Raw genomic sequence first — 25,811 nt, forward strand, 5'->3', positions numbered from 1 at the left:
CAGTTATGATAGTATTTTATGCTATCTATTGATTTTATATTTCACTAAGTATTTTATTTAAAGCACTCCAAATAGCTATAGATTTATGTTTCAAAAGTCACAATGTTAAGAGAATTTTATAAATGAAAAATAATTTGGAAATCATTAGATGATGATTTTTCTGTAAGGATTCAAAATAATCCTTAAAGCAGTGACAATGACCGGGGCAGCAAATGATCCATGAATGACGTCTGAAGAAATAGAAGCCAATGCATCTAATGACAGGTGGGTTTTCCCTACGTAATAATAATAATAATAATTTATCAAGCAAATTTAATTTTAAGATGAAAGAAGCAGCTTACTCAGCTCCTAAACTGAAGGCAGAGATTAATGAGAATCAATTGAAGCATTTAAGAAGAGTGCAAGGAGAGAGCTATTTTGGACCTCAAACTTTCCTCTCCTCCCTTATAGAGGCAGAAAAGAAACTGGAGAAACATAGCCTTACAGAAAGATGTAGATGAGTAACTTTCATAATTTCTTTTCTCTATCAGCAGGAAATTGTTGCATTGCATACTTACATTTGTGATAATGCACATGTAAACATGTACTGAATGTTCTTATGTTGTACACATTAAATAGCTTAGATGTAGCCACGATGAAGTGTGAGGAGAGATCAGGGTGAAAATACTTATTCAAGGAGATAGATGCATTAGATAGCTTCTCTCTCACAAAATCTCTGCTGAAATTAGATACACTAGTCTAACTGACCCATCCTGCTACAGGCTTCATGACTCAGTTTTGCTCATGATTTTTGTGACTCATTAGAAAAGGCCAGAGAGGTCACTGCTCAGAGCCTTTGTTTCTTTTCTGGCTGACTTTCGAACTTGCCTAAAACTCCACTGATTTCAGAGGACTCTGCATTGAAAAAAAGTGTACCTACATAGATTTGTTTACAGAACATAGATTTGAGTGTCTTTGAAGGCTGCAAATTCAATACTAGCCTTATTTTGCATTCTAACGATGCTGGTACACTTATTGTCCTTCTTGAGCTTAACTTATGATTCTTGGAGCTTTCTAGTGCTTTATGTAGTTTCTTGGACATCTATTCTTGCATGCATAATATTGACTTCAGATTTTTTTACACATTTAATTTTGAAGAATGGAGCTTTCACAGATGCACACTAGAAAGTAAAAGGAGAAAAACATTTCCTCCTTCATCTAACTACGACCTTCACCGAACACTGTGGAATTCCTCACTGGTATAAAACTGTACTTACAGAAATGATCAACCCCCATAAAAAAAAGAAACAACAAATCTCCTGGTTCCAGATGACTTACATTTCTTTTCTCCAGGGGACATAAAATGCCAGCTGGGACATAAAAAGCTGTCTGTTATCATCTGCTGGAGTTTTTAACTCATCTGTAAATAAGCTGGTCATACCTGATGATAACGTGATGGAGGCTGCCAGATAAAGTGACTGGTTTACCTTGATTTGGTAATGAATATTGACCATCTATTGGGGAGAGAGGACATGAGAGCACTGAAGAAAGTTGTTGCTCACAGGAGCATCCAGGTTCTGAGTTAGCTTCTCAGCTTGACCGCTTCCTTGGGCTTGTTTTTTAGTAGTAGCTCAAACTAGCAAAATACATAAACCTCAGCTTGCACTCAGCTTAGACCTTGGCTCTTCTCCAAAACCACTTTTGTAATTCTTGTTCTCTTATGAGCTTTCCTCCCTTTCCTTGAGTTCAGAATGGAGTTAACAAGCCTCCTGCATCACAGCACCTCTCAGTGAGGCAGTAAGAGCCCTACTGTGACATGGGGTTTGGTGCAGGTGTAAACTAGGGAGCTTTTCTAGTCCCTGAATTGCAGCTGGATGGACTGAGGAACCTTTGCAAATCAGGTCCCAGAGAAGTGTCCCCAAATAGAGGCTCTGGATCTTGTTATTCAGACGGAAATTCACAAATTAGCCTTTTGTGAAATCTCATTTTATACATGTACAGTTGCTCGTGCTTTTTCTTTGTTTTCAACTAGTGCTTGCCAAAATTATTTTCAGAACGTGATTAAAAACCTCTTCTCTTTTTTTTTTCTTTTCCCCTCTCCAATGTCTATCACTGCAACGAGCACTTTTCAAAACAGGGAAAGAGTACATACAGGAAACTTTTATGATAACAGCTTCAACCAATTCTGGCCACTATTACTTAAACTGTCTACCAGAATATTTGCTCAGTTTAAATAATGAGTGCTTAGCAGTTTCACTTTCTCACCCAAATGGCATTATCAAAATGCAAATTGATTTTTTTTTTGTCAGTATCTGTATATTCTGACTCTATCTTGCTAACTCTTACTGGGAGCTGAATTTTTTCCTAGAGGTAGTTGTAAGAGTACCAGACGCAATCAAAGCCAGTCTCAGATAATTGGCTAATTAGCTGAAACTCAGTATCCATTCTTTCTGACACGTATTTTAAGTCAGGGCTGGAAGTACTGAATTACTTCAGTAAAGCATCCTGTGTGTGCTCCTAACAAAGATGGAAGGAGGTTAATTGTATAAATTGTTTCTTACCTTGTGCTTGCAGTGAGCTAAGAGCTACCATGTGACTTAGCTGAGGCTCACCCATGATATGTATGAGTCTCTTCATATTTCTTAAAACAGTGAAGGTTAAATAATAATTAATGGCAGGTGATGTAGAGGCCTGTTTGTGAGTCAGTATATATATATATATTATTATTATTATTATTTTTTTTGCTGAGGCTTGTTTGCAGGAAACCACTTAGATCTGGCACTCTGCCTGATTTATACTGAAACTTTCATGTTTCATAAAGCATCTTCGAAAACATTTAATGAGCTGTTGGAAAAACAATCTCATCCCTTTAAGATAATCATGTTTTTGAAAAGCTAAGCATCTGACAGTATTGCTCATATATTGACTGTCTTTCTTCTGTCATTCAAGTCACAGATAACAGCTCTTTCACTGACTATTCCTTCCCTTGCCACTACTTTTTAAAGCTTTTCCTTTACCGAGGGCTGTAGAGTTTGCTCATTTGCCACTCCTGGTAATGAATGAGCAAGCTTTGTATGGATCAGGGCATCCTGATGTGCAAAATCAGTCTTGATTTTCATAGAAACTTTACTGCATGTCATATGATGGCAGGTTTCTTCCTTCAGCTTGTGTTTTGGTACTCAAAGTCCAGAGATAATCAGGACTGACTTAAGCCTGAGTTGCTATCTTGCACAAGGTGTTTAGTGTTGTTCATTAATTTGGAAGTAATCTGGAGTGTTAAAGATTGTCTCTTAGGCCTTGTTGTGGATTGCTGGTTCTGTTTAACTGCACCAGCTTTGAGACTTTGACCTGACAAGATCTTCAGCTTCAGCAGTAAGTCTTAGGAGGAAGGAATCCCCATCGGGACCAGCAGGTGGAAATACAAAGGCAGAAGTTCTCCCAGTTACTAAAAGCTCATCTTGTCACTTTCTTCTTGCACAGAAGCTGTGAGAAAAGGTTTCCCCACAACTCTTTCTGTATTCTTGCTGAAGAAAGAAGCAACTTCCTGAAGCAGCTGAGCTCCCAAAAGGCAAGATACGTACTTCTAACAGGCAGAGATGGGAATATAGCTGATGTGTTAACTTCAAGAGCTGTAAACAGTGATATTTGTAGAACAGAAGCTGTCTTAGTTTTACTAGTTTCTGCCCTGATGTCCTTAGTGGGTGAGATACCGGTTTTAAGCGCTGCCTCTGCCCTTCAGGACTTTACTCTCTCCTCCCACCTATTTGTATGTCCATTTGTTAAATAAGAAAGCATGCATTTTCTATTCATAACTTACACTCTTAAAGGAGCTCCTCTCTGAGGGGTGAGTGGCAGCCTTAATCTGACTTAGTTTGTGGAGTTGGATGCTCATGAGATTGAAGCTGATGTCCTATGTCATTAGAGACCTTGCCACATGAAGAAGTGCAACTTAGAGCCGTGGAAGATCTGCATGTGATGGGTAATTTTGGTGAGATCATCTTCTTGCCAGTCTATTGTTTACAAATCTTCATCTGTACTGGGTAATGCTGCAGTCTGTCATGTTTACCTGCAATAAAGTTCATTTAGTGTCCTTTTATTTCTCACCAGGGTCCATGATTGCTTAATGGAATGAAAACCTAAATAAATAAATAAAGAATGAGTAAAACAGGAGACGACAATGCTGAGGCTGAAGTCGTCTGATAGCCTGAGCACTGCTCTGAAGATCTTTGAAGGCAGAATAAGACCTCTTTGGAAAGTACTTTAGTTTGCTGGGAACAGGCAGTTTCTCAAGCTCTTGGGAGACAGAAAAGAACATAAATGTTCTGGTTTCCTGGAGGTAGGACCGTATCCTTCTCCCGTTGCATTGAAGGAGGCCATGTCAGATCAACTGGTAACAGAAAGACAGGGATTTTCCAGCTTTGTTATAGCACAAATTGATTTATTAACCTGATCTTCCCATCTGTGACGTTTTCTTTACGTCCACAGGCGTATGTTTGATAGCCACATATCTATTTAAAGAGCAGGTAGATAGTTGTTTTATCTTGTTGCTGTTTTTAATGTGATTTAATATGTAGGCATAATGGGAGCAACTACGTGGGTGATAGCTATTCCTGCAGAGTTTGCTGTCTGCATGCTGAGAAGAGAGCTCTAGCAGGGTTGTTGTAGTAGAAGAAAATGTTGCCTCTGTTTTGATCTTCTTTTGCAGCTACTTTTATTTCCAACCCTGGTGAATCTTCTGAACTGAGCAGTTTGCCTTTCTTCTTTCTGCTGTTTCTCCTTAACCAAAACCAGACACTTGTGAGTTTTTTTAGTGCAGGAACATCCAGGCTTCAGGGCACTGGGCTTGTATATTGCCTCCAGACCTGCAATACAGACCTGTTGGTACTAGTGATTTATCTGGTTGTGGGAAGAACTGAAGGTCAGGTAAATTTTGAGTCTTGCTGTTTGCTCTGTTGATTTCCCTGGTTTATTGTATAGCCTCTTTCTTTCTACCTGTTATATCTTCTTTGTCCTAGAGGAGCCTGAACTTCAACACTGCTTATATGTTCTCCATTTTTACCCACCATAATACAACCAATAATACAACCAATGTTGGCAGTCACATATGTCTCGGTTTACAGGAAAATGTCTCAGAATATGGCAGAACTCCAGAAAGCATTTTGGATTTATTTTAGAAGGCTGAGATCCTTTCAAAGACTGATGTCTATAGAAACTTCTGTATTTACCAACACCACTGACTGACTACCAGATAAGAGCATGGAGGAGTGAGAGGAAATACTAGAAAGCTTATAAAGTAGGCTTTGTAAACACTGAGACTTTGCTTCCCCTGTCTTCAGCAACTTGAAACATTTGTGGATATATCAGTTCAATCTAATGATTAGTATGAGAAAGGATTCCAGTATGGAAAGATAGCATAAAATTTCCTCATAACTGTCTTTTGCCTGTAAGAATTTTTCATGTTTAATGTAAGCTTTCAAAATCTTCCATTAAGACAGAAAACTGTCTTACTATTTGTTTATCAGAGGCTTGAGAAAAGGACATGCAGCAAAATCTGAGAGCAGGGATGCTGCGAAGCAGACAAACTAAAGGTGACTACAATGCCTGTCTAGGATTTTCAAAAGTGATTCATAACGTTAAACTTTTCAGTACTTTGATTCCAGCTTAACTCACCTAAATGAAATCTGGTATCTAGCAAGTTTTTGCTATCCACCTACTATCGAATGGAAATTACATCCATTCCATTAAACTAAAACTTAATTGTTATTAAATTCAAAGATAGGCTGATTCTGTATTTTCAGCATTACTGCCATCCTTCAGATGTGCACACAATTTGAGAAGACTCTTTAAAAGTGTTATTAAGGTCACCTATGGATTTTGGTAATGTTTTGTGGTAGTTATGCTGTGTTAACAAAGCACTTTAGAAGGAGATAGGTGTTACTGTCCCTTCAGAGGTTAAAAAAAAAAGTTCAAAATAGGGTAATAAGCTGGTTATCAGTGAGCATGGAGGAGAAGTTCCAGTCAGAGGGCTAGGGATCTTATTCAAGTAGAAGATCAGGGAAAGAATCTAAGCACATGTGCATTTGAGCCCTTTACCTGCAGTGTTCTAGGATAAATTAAATCATCCTTGAATTTGTCTCTAAAAGGGTTATCCTATGGAATTTTAGGGACATAAAAAATGAGTGATAATCTCTGAATACGTCTTGACAACTTCACAAATATGAACTATGACTGACTCATGCAGTGTAATCTACGTATTGCATTATACAACAGTGGCACCCAGTGGAGGCTGGAATAAGAGCAGGTTTTCCACTGCTGGCTGCTTGGTAAGGCTTGCCCAAATCTATCTCATGTTTAGTGCTAAAAGCATTGATTTGTAAGGTAGGTTTATGAGTTACCAAAGCTATGCATAACTTAAGTGTTCTCCTAAATCAAATACTCCTATCTGTCAACTGGGATTTACATTTGATATGTTTAGGCTATTTGAGCATTTATAGATCTATACAGAACAAACTCTTAATAGCTTCACTGAATGCAAAATCATGTTGTTAACAAATCCTCTTGTCTCCCAAAAGTGAAGCATTAATGCACTCAAAGTATTGCAGGTAAAAGCAGTTTTTAAAGGAGAAGAATATAATTTCTTTTGGTCTGTACCTCAGTCAAAACTTTGTCTCTTTTAAAGAAGATAACTGCTAAAGTAGTTTGGCTTATTGCCCCCAATAGTTCAATCTTGTAGAAAATACAACCTGGTGAAACTCTATGGCCCAGTTTACACCAGTGAGCACTCTGTTTCTGTTACACCTCTAGAGTAGCTGTAGAATGAGAAGAGGTGGGTAGTAAGAAAGGGTCCCTTTTTCCTGCTGGATAGACCTTCTGCTTTAGCCACATTAGTTAAAAACCCTAGCCCTTGCGCAACATCTTGTTCAAGAGCATCCTGGGAAATGGAGCAAAAATGCCCTCTACTCCTACTGCCCTGCAAGTACAGCTTGAAAAGCAGCAGTAGAAGCTGCAAAATCTTGGAGAGAAAGTGAAGAGCAGCATGTGTGCATGGAGGTGAGGGAGAATAGAAGGAAAGCATGGCTCCTGATTCACTCTGTCTGGGTGTTGATGCAATAGTCCAAATAATAGTAAGGTGTGTGAGAGAGGAGGGAGAAGCGGAAGGCCAGACGTGTGTCGTGTAGTTGGGAAGGGGACCATATTTTAATGTTTTAGATTCAAGCAATGCTGAATGTGGCACCACCAAGAATAAATGTACATTGATGGTAGGCTGTCAGCAGATTAAATCCCAGTAATATGAAGTCCCTGATATGCAACAATGTGCATGGAATGTCAGATTTCCTTAAAGAATATATAATATACTGTGAAGCTGGTCCACATGCTCCTCCATGGGGAATGAGGCTATATGTATCATCTTCTGCCTGTTGCCTTCTTGGAATGATGTGGTTTGAATTGTTGTGGTGAAAAGGTGTCTGGGAGTAAGTGATTTGTATTGCCAAAGAGAACTTTATGAATTGGCATAATGTTCCCGTGTACTTAGCGCTGTTGAGCTCAGCTTTCAGTCTCAGGTTGTGTGCCTACACAGTGCCTGATATTATCAGGAAGATGATTAATGAGGAGGATGATCTGAGTTCCTCAAATTTTCATCTTTTACTGGCTTAGTAGAGGCCAGTAAATCCTCCTTTTTTTTTTTTTTTTCCTTTTCCCTCACCTTCCTTGATTTATTTTTAACATTTCATTGTAAACACTGGGTGCTTTGGCATTTTGGGTTTGTAGGAATTATTTTAAATTTCCAAGGAAAGATTGGATGCAGGGAAGCACATTCAAGTAATTGCTGTTTTGCAGTCAAAAATAAGTTTATGAAAGAGAATGACAAGTTGTCCTAGTTTATTTACACACTTTGGAATTGTATTCATAGGGACGAAAGGCATTAGGCAGAAGAAGCAGCTTAGTAAGTGCATGCTCTGTCACTGTTAGAGTACTCTATTTTGCAAGCAAGGACCAAGACAACTTGCAAGTAAGTCACCAGGACTTACTGTTGATTAGTTTTCTATTCAGTGTAAAATACACTCTCCTAATTTCTGGAAGAATGACTACGTTTTTAATGATAATAGGTAGCATCATTACAATGGCATTTATCCAAGCATTATGTGGAGGTAGGTAGGTAGATCTTTACTTTATAGCACAGGATGTGAGACTAAAATTAAATCACTCAGGAATAAAAAGCTACCTCAAATTTGTGCCTTGAACTTCATGGCTGAGAGATCCATTATGTTGTACTACCATCTAGATTGAGGAAAGAATTATAATGAAAGTGAAAGCAAATCTTAGCAGTTTAAATATGCTTAAATTTATTTTTGGAACTAGAGGCTTGATTTGATCTGAGCAAAATTAATATAAGGTGTAAAGCATAAGATGTCTTTCTTTGTGACTCACTAAAGATTGCTCCCACGTCTTTTGGAAGGAGAGCCAGGTTGCATGATCCCGCTTAGGAAATTTACATGGATAAAACCATGTTTTTCCTGACCTCCTGCTCCTGTGAGAGGAATATGTTGTATGTGTTTAAGGCTGTGACAAACTGCTTTTCCCCTTATTCAGAAGGGGATTTTCAAGGGATTGTGTCCAGGGAACTGGCATTGATTGAATTCCCCAGCCCCTGGCACCTCTGCGCTGCTACTTCAGGTTAAGTACACTCTACACGTTTACTGGCTTTGCAATCTAAATTGTATTGCAAATGATGTTGATGTTACTCTGAGTAAGACGTCTGTGTGCTGTTCCCCTTCAGTTAATCTTCCCTCACAGCAGCAAAGACTCAAGCTCCTTTAAACATGAAATAATACACTTCCATGTCATTTCTGGCACAGTTTTACCACTTCTTTGCTAGAAGGATTTCTTGCTTGTATGAACTAGTTAAAAGACTTGCCACAAAATGTTATATGGAGAAGATAAAGCACTTAGAACCTAGAGCACTGAAAAGAGCACTAGGACAAAGTCCAGTTAATCAGATGAAGACTTTCATCCCCAAAAAAGGACAGGTTATTGGGACATACTTATATAATTACAATTGATTTTTCTTGCAGAGAAAAAAGAAAAAACAAAGACGCAAAGTATGGCAGTTGCTGAAAGTGGAAAGGGAAGTTATTTTAAGTAGAGATGACTGCCTTTTTTCTTTCATTTTTCCTCTTGGTTTTTAAAGAAACCTATGAGTGCTGATTTTTAATCTTAAAAATAAGCTAGTCAGAGTAAGTCTATACTAATAAAAAGTATTTTGGTGATACTTGAGAGGGAAAAACCATGGAGAGATAGGAAAGGATGTAACAATCAAATACCTTTTCAGTAAAATGTATTAAGATTTAAAATTGAATTAAGAAAGATCAGTTGCTCAAGCTCATTGAAAGGTGACTGATTAGATTTTTTTTTTTTTTTTTTTTAAGCAGAATGCTTTGTGGCCAACTGTTCTGAACAGAAGCATGATTATGCTTTCCTTTAAAATCCCTCAGGCTTGGCACAGGTACTGCCTTGCATTTGCCTCAGCTATTCACCTTGTTTTGTAGTGGCTTCTGTATATTAGCTCTGGTTAATTGTGCTCTTCATTAAGACAAACAAGGATCTAAGCCATAGGTGTTGATACAAGGAATGGAAATCAGCAGTTAATCAGAAGCAAATATGTTGTTTCTGAAATTCCCTGAAAGTGTTAGAAAAGATGTTTTACAAAGCAACTTTAAAAGCACTTTAGGAAAAGACTTTGACACCCCACTCCCTGATATGTTGCTCTGCTGACGTCTGAGTGCTATAATAAAAATATGTTCTCTTTAGGGTCTAAATGTTAAATGTTAAACGTTGCCTAAATGTTGTACTCTAAAATTGTTAATCAGTCATTATAACATCCAAGAATTATGTAACGGTGCCAGGAAAGATGAGCAAGGTGCATGCACATATGAGTGGGACCCTGCTGTATTGGGACTGTGACATATCCAGTACACATCTAGTAAACTTTCTGATACTTAATAGATTTTGCAACCAATGAAATTTCATATTGTTGTGACAAATTTCTGCTCCTGTTTTTTCAGGAAGAACTGTTAGAAGGTGATGAGTGAAAGCATTTAATTAAAGTACTTCAACCCTTATTGTTGCTGCTATCTTTGCTATAGGCATTATGGAAATTATTTTGATGTCAAACAATATGGCAATTAATGCTGTTGGTATTTGATTTTGGTATTAGGAAAAAGCATAGTCACGGACCTATGATGCTAGGCACTGTATGTACACACACATGCACACAGTCTGTCACAAAAACTGACAATTCTATAAATATTTTGAAAATAACCCCACAATTGTTTAATGCAACAATTGTTGGCTAGTCTGTTAAACAGAGGTTTATAGCAGACACTATGAACAGAACATTTCCAGGCATCCAGACAGTCTGAGGTTACTCGTAAATGTTAAGAGCTATAATGAAATTTTGGACAGCATAGCATGTTGAACAATTTTTAGCTTGACTATGTTTTGATTCTGTGGAGATCTACCATTGACCCTGAACTTCACTAGGGAACAATCAGACTTGTTTGTCATAAGATTAACATGCCTGAAATGCAGGGAACTACTATTCTGTGTGAAACTAAGCCTGTTGCATGCTCTTTGTGCATAAAGTGAGAGAGATGGCGGTTCTTAGCACACCAGACTCAGACCAAGACAAATTTTTGAATGATTTTTAGTAGATCATCCCTTCTTCTGAAGTAAGTTGTATGTAGAGGTAAAGAGAGAATGTATAAGAGACAGTGGCCTGGAATTTTTGTTTGGAGGCTACTAATATAGTGGTAAACAGTAACAAGATGTGCAAGATTTATTTTTGTGAATACTTGCACATCTTCCCCCTTAGATCCTTGCTGACTTTGGCATCTCGTGTATTTTGAGTCTTGCTTTGTATAGCCTATTTTCTTCATCAGACATAGTCAAAGACTAAATATCCAAAATATACTGAATTCATCTCTAGTAAAACCAGTGTAATTTACATAACACAAACTTTGTGCTGGCATTTCCCTGGCAGTTGCTATCATTGTTTGCAATGCTAGCTCAGTCTCATTGCAATGCTTTTCTCAGGAGAGGGAAGGATGTGGCCAGGGCTCTTCCTGCTGCCCAGTGAAGAAAACCATGTACCATACCTAGACACAGCTGAACTGTCAGGGGTGGCTGAAAGCACTGCCAATTCTTCCTTTTGTTCTCTGCCATATCTACAATTGAATTGTGAAAATATTCGTTTGAATATTTTATTTACAATCTGAATTATTGTAAAATAAACTCCTAAGAAAATGACATTTACTATGTAAGCCCTACTGGAAAGGGAGACTACAGTGCAAGAATGTATCAGGAGAGAGTCATGTGAGCCACGTTTTTTTGCTGTATAGCAAGGCATAGCCCCTCAAAACAGCATTTCCCCTGTACTTGGCTCTGGTGAGGTCGCACCTCAAGTACGGTGTTCAGTTTTGGCCCCCTCACTACAAGAAGAACATCGAGGTGCTTGAGTGTGTCCAGAGAAGGACAACAAAGCTGGTGAGGGATCTGGAGAACAGGTCTTACGAGGAGCGGCTGAGGGAGCTGGGGTAGTTCAGCCTGGAGAAGAGGAGGCTCAGGGGCGACCTTATCGCACTCTACAGGTACCTTAAAGGAAGCTGTAGTGAGGTGGGGGTTGGTCTATTCTCCCACATGCCCGGTGACAGTATGAGGGGGAATGGGCTAAAGTTGCGCCAGGGAAAGTTTAGGTTGGATATTAGGAAGAACTTCTTTACCGAAAGGGTTGTTAGGCATTGGAATAGGCTGCCCAGGGAAGCGGTTGAGTCACCATCCCTGGAGGTCTTTAAAAGACGTTTAGATGTAGAGCTTAGTGATATGGTTTAGTGGAGGACTTGTTAGTGTTAGGTCAGAGGTTGGACTAGGTGATCTTGGAGGTCTCTTCCAACCTAAATGATTCTGTGATTTTCTTCCTCCCAGACTCTTCAATCTTTAGCAGAATTTGAACTACTACTACTACTCGGAGTTTGGTATACTTTGAGCTTGGGTTATGCTTTTCGGACACAAGGGCCTATTACTTATGATTTCAGAGTGACATGTTTATCCCACTGTTTTCCAGTTGTCACACCTCTCTAATATCTCCTCTAGCTATTAGAGGATGTTATCTGTGCTGCATAAATTCTTGCATAACTTGTGGACTGGCAGGTGGCAGGATGAAGCCTGATCATATGTAATTTTTAGCCCCAGTTTGGGCTTTACCCATCTGAAAGACTAGGTTGGTTTGGAATGCAAAATCTGTTTTTATTGCTTATGTGAAGTGAGCCTTGAGTGTTATCAGGGAATTGTAATATTTAGTTGCTATAATTACTAGGTTCCTTTAATCATAACATCTCTTGTGAGTATTATTCTAAGACTAAGCAAAATGGATCATAGATTAGGGATGCTATTAAAAAGAAACAAACAAAAAAACATACATTGATTGGGTGACAGAATCAGTGCAGTATTTGGGACTTTCCTCAACAGCCTGCTTATTTTCTTAGATCTAGCTTCTTTGTTAAAATATCTTAAATTGACATTTTATTTTTGCCATAACTTAATACTTACACTTTTTTTTCCATCTAAAATAACTGAAGAGGATCCTTGGCTAGTGAACCTGGAATCTGCTCAGTAAGTAGATTTCAGTGAGTTCTGTCATGGTTTTCTGATGGAATAGAATAGTTCAGTTAGAAGGGACTTACTGAGGTCATGAAATCCAACTGCCTGATCACTTCAGGGCTAACCAAAAGTTAAAGCTTATTGAAGGCATTATCCAAATGGCTCTGGAACACTGAGAGGTGCGGGGCATCAACTACCTTGCTAGGAAGTCTGTCCCAGTGTTTGACTGCTCTTATGGTAAAGACATTTTTCCTTATACTTAGTCTGAACTCCCCCCGATGCAGCTTTGTGTTGTTACCATGCATCCTATCATTCCTTACCAGGGAGAGAAGATTGGCACCTTCCTCTCCATTTCCCCTTCTCAAGGAAGGATGTGAGATAAGTTTATGATAAGAATCCTGATTTGCAAATATGATTTTGAATGCAGATTGGAACTGCCCCTGTATGTACAGTACAACTGTACTATGTTGTAGGTACCTTTTTTTTTTTTTTTTCTGAAATAATCTCTGTTGGAAGTATAACCAAATTTCTGGGTTTGTTCCTTCTTCAGTGTGACATTCAAACACTAGCTTAGCTTCAAGTATGTGTTTTAGCCCTGATAAGGATGTTCATTTGTGTTGAGATCTAGTAAGGCAGCAAACAATATTAAGTAGAAGAAAAATCAACTTTCAACTGGTAAAAAGATTCCGTTTTGTCAGCATTTTAGCATTGTCCCTATTTCTTTTGGTACAGAGTCAATACAGCAACTGTATTTGACCAAAGAGAAGTACTGGGAGATGTTAATGTAGAGGAAAAACTCTGAGATAATTTTCTCTGATGGTTTGTAGTAGACCTCTGACTGCTCATAAAGAGTCCATGCAAACAGCTGATCCTGAACTTGAATTTCTTATGCTTAAAGCAATTCTGAATTTATTTTATTGCCACCATAGTCACAGAAATAAATTGGTGCTTGTAAGAGACCCAAGGAGATTTTTCTGTCAGGAGAGAAATCTTAGGATGAAATAGCTTGAGTCTGTTGCAGCCAGTAAAGTTCCATCAATTTTCAACAGATAAAAACTGCTACTTTTTTATTTATTTATTTATTTTAAATTCTTGTTCAAATAAGTGTAGCAATTTCCTCTGTTGTTATTACAACACAAATGGACTCTTACTGAGTTGCTCCCTGGAAGTTTTATAGCTAAAGTGCTGTGAGTGTTTTCATTATAAATGCATAAAGCTCTACAACTTGCTTGTAAAAATTCTCTGCCAATGAAAATCTTGCACATACAAGGTCATTTATGGAGCTAATTTATTTAAATTAATTTATTAAAGTAATTGAACAGCAATTGTGCAGTAACAAATGTAGCAAATGATTTTTTTAATGCTTGGTGCCTCATAGTGCTTTTCTTAAAAACAACAGTTTGAGAGAACAACACAGGTGAAGCACTAAGACCTCTTTGGCAGTTATGTGTGTTTAGACATAAAACCTTTTAATTTTGAACAATCTGCTGTATATATTTAATACATTCTATTAAGTGTCCTGTAGTTAAGGTGTGTTTAATTAGTGTACATGTGATTCAAAAACCATAGAAACCTTGCATTTTGTGGAGTATGGATATTTTTAAGCTAAATTGAGACCCTTGAAATGAGAAATATTTGCAGAAAAATTGTTTACATAAGGATCTGTTTCTGAATGCATTTGCAGAATCTCGTATTTAAAGTAACAGTAAAAAGCAAACCACCATCCTGTGTTATTTCCATTGCTTATTCACTCTCTCTGACTGCTCTAATGTAATTAGAACTGTTTTCTGTAAAATCTGTTTTCTGCTGTGGTGGTTTCATTGCCACCCCCCGAGCACAGGATAGGTTTGTTTGTTTCTGCCTTCATGGTACAGTGTTCTACTGACCCGTTCTAGAATTTTAATCTGATGAGAGAAGTTGTATGTGAAGTTATGGTAATAATTATTAATTATAAGCTCTTTTATCAACTTGATAGCCTATCATGTTAAGGTTTGAAAGTTTTGTCTTAAACACGTCCACGTTTCTAGCAGGAAGATTGTCAGGAACTTTTTGGTAAGGTAATAAAGATGCTGTGAAGAGTTGGACTAGCTGATAATGACTGATTTGCTGGCTGTGACCCCCATGCTGCACTTTTGGATAGAGGCACTTTCTCATTATTGTAATAGATGAAGAGGATCCTCTAAAAATGCGATATGCATGTGTTATTTTTTTCTCATGAAGAGGTGCAGTAACACTTCTTAAAAATAAAATTCATATCACACCAAAAACTAAGTGATACAATATAATCAAACATGTTGAAAGTGTATTCTTGTTTGTAAATGCCAGACACCAGGTGTTTGAGAATATGCCCTCATGCCATGAAGTGTCTGTGACATTATTTGTTTAAAACTAGATCATTGGACCATGTTTTTTTTTCAGTGAGCACATCTCATTTTCTGGAGTGCCCTGCTATGCATAACCCTGGAGCCCCTGTTTGTTTATAGGAATAGTTTTTTTTTTTTATTTGTTTATTTTTTCCCCCTCAGACTATGATCCCCCAGGGTAAATAAAAATGAGGGCTATGTGAAAACTACTTATATGTGGTCCTTCCCTAATTCAGGCTTCAGGTCCCAGAATTTTGTACAGCATTATTATCTAACTCATGACAGTTCCTCTCATCTTGTTGCTGAGTCCTTTTTTGTGTCTGTGTGGCTTCATTTGAATGAAATTCAGACCCCAAAGTATAATATATAAAGCCTTATTCTTTATTTAAAAGAAACAAACATACAATTTCTGGAATTTGTAATGCAGATATCAAGAAATTCCTACAAATAGGAATAGGTTCTTGCAACTTAAAAGAAAAGTCAGTATATCCAACCCTTCAAAATACAAGGCAAGAAAACCGAGACCTTTGACTTCTGTCATCTGTCACATAACTTGAATTGCATCTCTAACTCTGTTGTATGTGAACACAAATGGTCCTCCCATAATCTTGTATGCTCCCGAGATTACACATAAATCATTATTGTGATGTGACAGAATAGGAGAAAGCATTTAACAAATGCTGAGTTCTACAACCATTAAAAATGTATTTGCTTTTTCAAGCCACCATAGTCATTTACAGTCAGTAGTTATCCATCTGTTTTGTCAGTGCATCCTGGTTCTATAAACACCAACAGTGGTTTAGTAGAAGGATCAATACTACAGGTGACTTCTATATAACTGTGAGTGAATTCCTTCTCAGTCTCTTCTCCTTCTGTCCTTTTTAGCCAGTCAGCATCTGTCCTACAGAACTGAAGGCCTGTGAGGAATATATCTAGAAAGTTGGATGTATCCTTGGGGGATTCATATATGTTTGTAGAGGGTAGTTTGAAGCTGTGTAAGTTTTGCTTATAAGGGTGGGCGGATGTGAGCTGGTAGGCTAACAGCAGTGCAGCTCCTGGTTTCTTTTATCAACAACTTTAAAAGACTGCCTTTCCCTTCATCTAAGTCCTCAGTATTGAGGTAGTTCAAAGCCAGCTATTCCCTTATCCTTGAAACAGAGACAAGAAAGAAGTCTGGATGTCAATCTTACTGATTTTGTCCATCCTTTCTACAGAAAGGACTTATTCTTTATTACCTCTTTGACAAATCAAATCTGCAACAAGCTTAGACCCTCTCTGAGTGCCAAAGAATGTCCAATGTGAGGTGACTGTTTTTCCTAGGTTTAGAAGGGAGAAAAGGTTTATATAACATTTATCCTTTCCACTCCTATTCAACCCAGAATTCACTCAGTTTATCTTGCTCTGCAGTTCATTTCCTCCTACAATGTGGCTGCAGGATTTCTACTTAGGCATTGCCACCTTTAATGCAACTTTCAGGCTGAGAAGTTTAACAGTCTTTTTTGAGGTTGAGATTTTTTTTTTTATTTAATGCACATAACGATACTCCCCATATAGATTAGATAATCTTCACGTTGACCCTTGGTGGCTAAACAAGGGGAAGAATAAATATGTCATCAATAGCATGACCACATTCTGAAGGATGGAAGTTTAAATGGGAAATTTGAGTTGAAGGTGCCATGAACCAAAGAACCCACTCATAGCAAATTTCAATACAAAGCTAAGGTAATTGCCAGCAGTTTTAAAACTACTGAGTTGGGAACCAGTCAGACTTTATTCAGCTCTGCACTGCTGTGTAGAGTATAAAAGAATAGCTTATATTTATAAGGTGCCATGGTTCCTATACAGCAATTGTTCCAAAAATCATGAGTGTTTTTTACTGGTCAGTTCTGCTTCCATGGAATTGCTGCAGCAGCCTTGATTACTTGAAATAGTATTTGTGGACATTTTAATTGCGTCACTTTACTAGTATATCATCTCACTTTAAAAATAGCTGACCAGCTCTTTAGCTGGTATAAATCAGCATATTTCTCAGCTAGTGGAGCTAAGGCAGTTTTATCTGCAGAGTATTTCACAGGGCAGGTGACCATATATGAAGGGTAAGGTAGAATACTTGGTCCCTTTTCCTTGGTTTCTTTCAACATCACTTCTCGGCCTTTTGGCTAAGATCAAGTGTAGTAACTGTTCTTATCGTTTTAATATCTGATACGTCCTCGATGAGAGCACTTTATAGTAAATGGATTTTTGGGCTCAGTCTATTTTTTTATTTATTTTTTCGCCAGGGGAGGTTTAGGTTGGATATTAGGAAAAACTTCTTTACCGAAAGGGTTGTTAGGCATTGGAATAGGCTGCCCAGGGAAGCAGTTGAGTCACCATCCCTGGAGGTCTTTAAAAGACGTTTAGATTTAGAGCTTAGTGATATGGTTTAGTGGAGGACTTGTTAGTGTTAGGTCAGAGGTTGGACTAGGTGATCTTGGAGGTCTCTTCCAACCTAAATGATTCTGTGATAAAAGTTAAATAAGAATTGTATGCCTTCTTCAGCTGCAAAATAAGTTTAAAAGAATTTTATGTAGGATACACATCAGCCTTGATGATCAGTAATTCATTTCATGAGTAATAAGTCATCAAAATAATGGAATATGGATTCTGCTGGATGCCATTTTCAATGGAATTGTGGAAGAGTGGAGCAACTTCATGATTCATGCAGCGGTCTGGGGAGTGAATTATATAGTGTTCGGAGAATGCTAAGCCAGGAATTCAAATAGTTTTTGAATATGATCATTTTTCCCTCCTTCCTTTCTTTTTCTCCCTCTCCTTCCTTGTCCCATAAATTCTAGCGTGTTTAGGTTGTTATCTAGCTATGCTATTTCCATTCAGACTGCTAATGTTCATCTCTCCTTTTAGTTATTCTCTTCAAGACTCAGACTGGGAGGTACTAATATACAGCATGTATGAAAGGATAAAACTAATATAATAAACACAATTTTGATCTGTTGGTGCTTGACTGTTTGGTGCAGCCTCTACTTTCAAAATTCTCCTCTTACCTTCTGAGAAGGCTGAAACGATGTTTGAAGAGTGATCCCCCAAAAATTCATCTTCTGCTGTTGGGATTTTATTTTCACACTCGCTGTCTCATATCTGGATCTCAACATTTCCCCTCAATCCTGTCATTTTTTTCTGTTTTCCTGTAAAACTTGTTTTGTAACCTGCTGGTGCTGCTTACCAGAGGCACCCAGCAGCAGGCTGGTTAGAGTTATCCACAGATGTGATGATGGGGGCTGATAGACTGTGAGGCTCTCTGATCTCAACAGGATGACTTGGGACATCAATTCAGAGAACTTTAAAAAGCCTTGAGAAAATTTACCAATATATAGAGCTCATCTGAGCATTGAGAGGACAAACAAGAATGTGGGAGAAAGTCATTGTATGAGAAAAGACCTTCAGTAGCATTTTATCCAGCTGAAGACAGGCATTATTGGAAAGAAGGGAAGAGGTCTTGGTTCTCAGAGTCATCTGGAAAACCTGCCTTAAACCTCCTTTCAGAAAACAGAGTTAAGATGTGCATCGTGTGTAATATTTCAAGTCAGGAAATCAATAATGCAATTCATTGCAAGTTCTTTACTGCTATCTTTATTAACTGCTAGGATTTAATTCAAGCTAGTTCAACCATGTTAGCAGATGCCTAGTTTTATGTAATATTTTTAAGAGAAAGAACAGGTATACTGAAGAAAGAGGGCTGCCCTAGAACTCATTCATTTCCATTGTGGACAAAATAAATGATTTCCTTTCAGAAGACTTGATCTATGCAGTAAAGTGTTCAAGTACTTATTTTGCCACTTGGATGAAGTTTACGTAACAGAGCTATCCTTATAAGAATGTAAGTTCCTGGCATTTTTCCAGTTATCAATATTGAAACATTAGTGATCAAGCATTTACTGAACACCATTCCTCAAATGCAGGGTCTCCACAGCATCTTGTTGCATTCATGGAATTCATTTATTTGCTTTATCTGGCTAACTGGTTCTTTTGTATTGCCAAGGGGATGAACAGATTTGACATTTAGCTGATTACTTCACCAAAATTAAACAGAAAACAGGGCAGTCATCCAAAGTTCCTTTCAGTGTGAAAGCTAATTATAAAAATGCTTTGAGCAGCAATTTCTTTTTGGATGTTAAAGTGCTTTTATTAGATTTTTCCCCTGTCATTTTAAAATTTATTACTGGACACTTATAAATGGGGTTGCCTGATGGAGCAGAATTATTTTATCTTCTATATTTAAGATAGGAGCCAAAAGAGTATACAGCAAATTTTAGGCAGAATTTGTTACTACTTTACAGGATTCTGAATAGAAAGGAGGAAAACTAAATAGTGCTGGCCTTTATGGATCTTAAATATAAATTTTATCTTTATGCTGAAGAAAAACATATATCCACTTCTATTTACAATTCAGCAACTGTCCATTTCCAAAAACAATTACTTAAAAAAAAATCAAATAAGTAATTTAGAAGTTGAGTAGAGACTGTATTTTTAGCAGCTTGTATTTCATAATGTAGATATAAACAATCAGTGCTGATGGAAAAACCTAACCTTGTACTTGTACCTCTTTCATAAGCCATTACTGGTTCTGAAATAGCATAAAACCACTCCAAAATCACTGCTGAGGTCATTGAATAAGAGTTGTCCAAGTGAATTTCAACCAGTAAATTTAGGGCTGAAGAGTACTCTATCCTGTTACCAGATCTTAGAAGAAGCTTCTTCTGAAGTGTGTGTGTGTGTGTGTATATATAATTTTTTTAATGCCTTGGAATATATTTAAAATTTTATTCTGACTGTTATTAGCATCCTTCAGACCCCAGACAAAGCGTGATATAGCGAGGTTTCAAGGTGACAAAACTGTGGAGTTTTGCATATGATATTGTCTAGCACACATTGGCTACTAAATCATCTTGTGAGGACATGTATTAATTCTTGACACTGAGATCTATTAATATACCTTGAAGCCAAGAGAATTATGTGAATCTGCTGTTTCAAACTGTAGAATTCTGCCATAACTAGGAGGAAATATTTTGCTATAGGTAGATTAATGTTGAAAGGTTGTCAAGAATAAGTTTAGTGATGAAAATTTATTCTTCCTCTTCTTGCCAGTCCTTTCAGTTTCTGTACTAAATCCTATTTGTAATCTGCACGAAAAATAGAGATATAATTTCTTTTGTATTTCTTTATGTTCTTAGGGTTTCAATGATATAGTCTATTGCCTATTAAAAAGTGCATCCCAATAAATAATCTTCCAGAGGGTGATTTTTGCTTCCATCAATCTGAAAGCTTTTCTTGTAAAACATAGTAACTGTTGGTTCTTATCAATAATTTAATTTATGCTCATTGCAAGATAACTAATTAAGGTAACTCCACTTTCTCTATTAATAAATTACAAAAATGTGAATACAAATTTTGCTATATATGCTATGTGGAAAAAAATAGATAGGACTTAAGAAGCATGTTCTGAGGAAGCTTTGAATAGACAGAGAATGCAATCTGAACAACAGGCCTATGAAAGACTCTTGGTGAGTGCATAATGTGTTTGGTTTTGTTTTACAATTAAAGTATATTTCAGCGCTAAGCCTTCATAATTTCTCTTTGTATTTATAAAATGTCTAAGAAACTTGTAAGACAATTACAATACTTCAGAGCTTCAAATAAATAAAAAGATCGGTCTTTAAAACTGTTGCTCAGTGAAGCTTGTAGAAGCTCTGATCATTTGTAAACTGATTTAAAACTAACTATAAACCTATAGTTACATTAGCTTCATATAAAGGTTTAGATTAGTGAATTTGTGGATTTGACATTACATGCATCTTCATGCCCTCTGTCCCCTCTTAGCACATCTATGTACCTACTTGACAATATGATGAATTATTCAGCAATATGTGAAACCAGGGGAGAAACATAGTGCTGTTAATTTGAAAGTTCTTAGATTATGTCCTTGTCTACAGAGGACCGTCTTTTCCTGGGTTGATTATTAACAGATGATACATCTCTGCAGTTTGAGCTATCCCATTGTCTATACTCTGTTGCAGTCTTTCATTGTGTCCGTGGGTTTCCTATAATCCAGAACAAAGTGTGCAAATGTGATGTATTTGCCTAAACTGCATAAGGAGTTAGTTTAAAATACTATACTCTAAAAATATAAATCCATGTCAATTTTACTCGTGTTTCTGTTTCTCTTCTGAATATGCAGTCCTAGTTCTAATTTGACACCTGTGGAAGCTAGCTCATCAGCTGGAGTTTGACAGGTCTATCCTTCATGGTACTTTCTGACCCTGTGTTTACTTTGTGACAAATTCAGTAAAATGTGGCAGAAAATCTGCCTGTGAAGAACTTACTGCACACTTAAGCTTGAGTCTTACAATGGAACACACTTGAATGAATGTAAATGTGTCTTTGGCAGAGTAGCGGTTAACATTTGCTTATTAAAGTTTATTTTTGGAATAGCGCTTTACTTGAGACTTCTATCAGAAGAGACTTTTTGTTTGGCCAAAATCAGTTCAGTAGAAATGTTATGGGAGAAGGAAATGCAAGACTTTTTTTGGTCAACAAACTTTTATGTTGAACTTACTTTTATTTGCTAAATTGAAACTTATGTAATAAGTGCAACCAAGTTTAAGTCAATTTTAAAAATAAACTGAGTATTTTAGCCACAGCCAAGAAAAGAGGACTTAAACACCTATTTGGTTGCAAAAGTATTTCTTGGAGTAATTCCAATCTATACCTATTGTTTCTCCATAGGTTGATGGGATACTGTGCCTGACTGACATTCTTACTGATAACACCCATTCTGAAGCCACTCATGCAGAAGCAGCAGCAGTAATTGCACAGATCACATCTCCACATCTCACGTTCACTCAGCATCTCAGCAGCTTTCTGGAAAATATGGAAGAAATTGTAACAGCGCTTGTTAGTAAGTTCTTTATGCAATTTCTGAGTCTTTTCAGTTAAAATAACAGATTGAGGGTAGGATTCTTCCATTAGCAAGATTCTGTAAAAAGAATGTTTGCAATTTTTTCCTCACCAGATAGAAGAACTTGGTCATTTTTAACCCTGAAGCAGGACATTCTGCAGTTACTTAATATTTTTTACTCCAGTCCAAGTTCGAGTAAAAGTTATGCATAGCTGTAAAAAAATAATATCCATGTGAAATTCGACCATTAAAGCCACAGAAGGAACTTAGCCAAGTATCCTTCTGTCTCATGTTAGTCTCTAAAATGGAGTTTCTAATAGTTGCTAACCTTTATGGCTGTTGTGTTTTCTGAAGTTGCTCATCATCTATGTTTGTACGATACTTCAGAAGAAAAGTATAATGTAGTATAATATATAGACATTGTTATGGGAAAATAAAAGTTCCTATCTTCCTTGCCTAGGCCTCTCATCTATGGTAAAATAAGGAAAAGTTAACAGCAAGCTTTTCCTTAACCTTTTGTCAGTGAGGATACTTCAAGAAAATAAGATGAAATTTCTCATGACTTTCTAGAGAGAGGAATCTGTTATTTCTAGCACCGTGCTCTATCGCTTTCAAATACTAGAGGCTTTCAGTCAGGTGTTCTCTCTCTGGACATTCAAATTTTCTCAGAGCTTCATGTTAGAAACTCCAGTTTGGGTCATTTAGTTTGATTTCCCACGATCATTACATTTTACCTGGATATTTCTCTACTGAGCCCAACGGTTACAGTTAAAGTAGAGCACTTCAATTTGCATGTTTTTATTATTATTATGTAATGGAATAAGAAAAGATTGTAGTAGTGCTACTGCTTGACGATTCTGCAGTGGCTAGGAATTATCTGAGACATGCTCAAACATTCTTAGGTATTCCCAGAGCTAGTGCTGCAGAAGTCAAGGAAACTCTTGGAATCACTAATGACCAGACTGCCCAGCAATAAATACTGAAGGTTCTGCCTCGAACCTTCTCTGAATCCAGTGGGTGGAATTAACCTGTGCTGTGCCTGATTCTCCTGTAACTAGACTACTAGCGGCATCTAAACCGACTTAAGTTGTTTTTAGAGGTTATCACAATGTACCACAGTCAAAGGAGAACCTGAATAGCCCACTGTAGGGGATTAGCAGGTGGAGAATTTCCCTGATTCTCAGTGCTCAAGTTCCACATGAATTTAGTAACATATACTCTTCTCAAGATATGTGAGCATTAAAAATAGACCGTGTGTAACTTTGGGAGAGCTTTTTCAATAATCACACACCAGTGTCCTTGTAATATTTATAGCTCAGTAGTTGAATTACTGTAATATGTTTAATTTTTAAAACATGCCGAAATCTAATTGCCAGGTGATTCGGATCTTAGTTAAAATACATGTGTGCAAGGAATTAAAAGACAGTGGTGTCTTCAGCACTTCTTACTGAAGCTCAAAAATAGGCAGGATGACTACAAAGAAATAAGTTTAGAGATGTGTGTGCTTTGTTCTAAAGTTCAGGATATATGGCAGAATTATTCTCTTATGGTTCACCTACTGTCAGCCTTCTGCCTCCTGTATTTCATTTTATTTATATCAAATTGCAGGTTGAACAACATTCAGTGGAATGTTCTCTGTAGAATGATAAACTAGGTAGATCATCTCATTAGTTAGATGAATGTTTAGGAAACACTTGGTGGCTAGATTCATTTTTTCCATCTTTGCCTGCTTGTGGTGTCCAGAAACACAAGCATAAATAAGGGTGCCTAATGTTAATAACTTATAAAGCACCTTAAATTGTGATATACTATATTTTTGCCACAATTAAAATGATTTTTTTTTGTCTTGAATATTATGAACTTGGTCATAATTATTCTTGGTCAGATATTAAGATTACTAATGAAAATTGCAGATGGTTAAATGTTGCTTTGAAACAAACATGTTTCTGCAATGAAGGGATGACTTTTATTCAGCTTATTCTCTGCATTCCTAGAACTGTGCCAAGAAGCCTCATCTGGTGAAGTTTTCCTGCTGGCTTCAGCAGCTCTTGCCAATATTACTTTCTTTGATACCATGGCTTGTGAAATGCTGCTCCAGTTAAATGCAATGAAGATTCTTCTAGCAGCATGTTCAGACAAACACATAGTGGATACTCCATATTCCCGAGATCAGGTGAGCAGTTTCTCAGCAAGATACCACATCTGAGCACATTTGTGCAAAAGTCAGTTGGTTTCAGCTCCATGTCTGTTTTGACATAGTCAAACCTAATTTGCTTTCTTGTCTTCCTTTTTTGGTTCTTTCTGACACATGGCTTTTTCTTTATCTGTTTATGTTGCTTATGAGAATTAAGAAAGGTGGCAGCTTTAAATGTAATTTTTTGGGAAAAAAAATAGCTAATTTATATGTTTCTAAGATACTAGGATGTATTTTTTTCCACCACGAAGGTTGCCAAACACTGACACAGAACCAGAGAAGTTGCGGAATCTCTCTCTTTAGAGGTATTCAATATTTGGCTGGACAAAGCTCTGAGATAATTAAGATATGAATAGAGACTGGGACCTAAATAAACAGTTTTCAGTGCTAAGAGGAATTATCTCCAAGAGCTGAATAAGGATCTGATCCTCAGCCCATTGACGTTGGTAGGCTTTGGATCACGTCCTAACTGCGTGATAGATGGTTTTGCAAGTTCTTCTGGCAAATGCAGATGATATACTTTTGTGTTTCCTTTTCACTTTCACTTTTTTTTTTTTTTTTCTCCAGTAAAGAGACAGAAAATTAAAGGTCTGTGCTAATGCACAAGTAAAATCAGAGAAAATTCTTTTGCTCCTGTCAGGTACTGCCATATAAATGGTATGTTTTGGAGAAGCACTTCTTATTTGGCATCTCAGTGATGAATTTCACCTCAACAGAGTATCTGAGGGTTTCAGTAACTACTACTAAGAGATGGAGGATGCTAGTCAGTTCTGTTAACCTACTTTGGTTTATGAGACATTGTGAATACAACTAAAAGCCCAGAATTCATTCCTCAGAAGCCCATTCCCTTCCCAATTCTGGAAATGATTAATGGCAGGCTTGGGATCTGCCACAAAAAAACCTCAGTGTACCCCTCAACAGGAGGTCAGGCCATGAAAATCAAGGCACAAGAGACCATAGAAACTCATTACTGGAGAACTAGAGGGTTACCAGGGCTGCTTTAGCTTGTATTAAGAGCAGTTTTCTATCTCAGAAGCATTTATGAAAAGTTGAAGTAAGTTGTAATTACCATACTTTGGTACAAACAAGGACCTCAGCCTTAGACTTGGCTGTTTATTATTTCATATGCATGATTCTTCATGTTCTTTTTTTTTTTTTTTGTTATTCCTCCTCTACTCTAATAATTTTGATTTCCTTATTTATTTATATCCTCATCTTAGTTCTGCTGTGAGTTTGCAATTTGCTTTATAGGTAGCATAGCAAGCCCTTTCTTTGTATGAGGAAGGCAGACATTCAGAGAAACATTTATGACTTTGTTAGGTAACAGACTAGTTAGAGGCCTTCTGCAGCTTTGCAGGTTGCAGGACATCTCATTAGCTAGAATAACAGAAAACTTCAGAATGGATTCACTCCAAGAATTAAAATTTCATCCCCAGTAACACCTTGCATTCCTTCCTGGATTGAAAAACCAGGTCAGGAAGGTGTGATGGATCCTATGATGTGCCACAGTAAGTTTCTGAGCTGTCTCCTAGCTTCTAAGCTGTTATTTCTGCAGCAATGGGACTGTGAAATGCTACCTGTGTGTTACTCTGTTACTGAGCACCGGTTGCTCAGGTGGAACTTAAGTGCTGCTCGTCTTGACTTTAAGAGCTGTCAGTGTTGCTAG

The 25,811-nt window shown here is 37.3% G+C and overlaps 1 protein-coding gene and 1 pseudogene across 13 annotated transcripts in view; both read left to right on the plus strand.

Moving 5' to 3' along the window:
* The window catches only part of INSC (INSC spindle orientation adaptor protein), a 142,771-nt gene that overhangs the window by 92,196 nt on the left and 24,764 nt on the right, over positions 1-25,811 (plus strand). For 12 of the 13 annotated variants that reach the window (XM_035550358.2, XM_035550356.2, XM_035550359.2 and 9 more), the window contains 2 exons: positions 21,780-21,951; positions 23,946-24,124. The exons of the other annotated variant lie outside the window; for it this stretch is intronic. In XM_035550358.2, the coding sequence (XP_035406251.1) occupies positions 21,780-21,951; positions 23,946-24,124 (351 nt within the window). The remainder of the gene's footprint in view (positions 1-21,779; positions 21,952-23,945; positions 24,125-25,811) is intronic. 13 annotated transcript variants of the gene reach the window in all.
* On the plus strand, positions 17,139-17,260 carry LOC118249936 (uncharacterized; annotated as a pseudogene).

The sequence above is a fragment of the Cygnus atratus genome, chromosome 5, assembly GCF_013377495.2.
Source record: "Cygnus atratus isolate AKBS03 ecotype Queensland, Australia chromosome 5, CAtr_DNAZoo_HiC_assembly, whole genome shotgun sequence".
Classification (NCBI taxonomy): domain Eukaryota; kingdom Metazoa; phylum Chordata; class Aves; order Anseriformes; family Anatidae; genus Cygnus; species Cygnus atratus.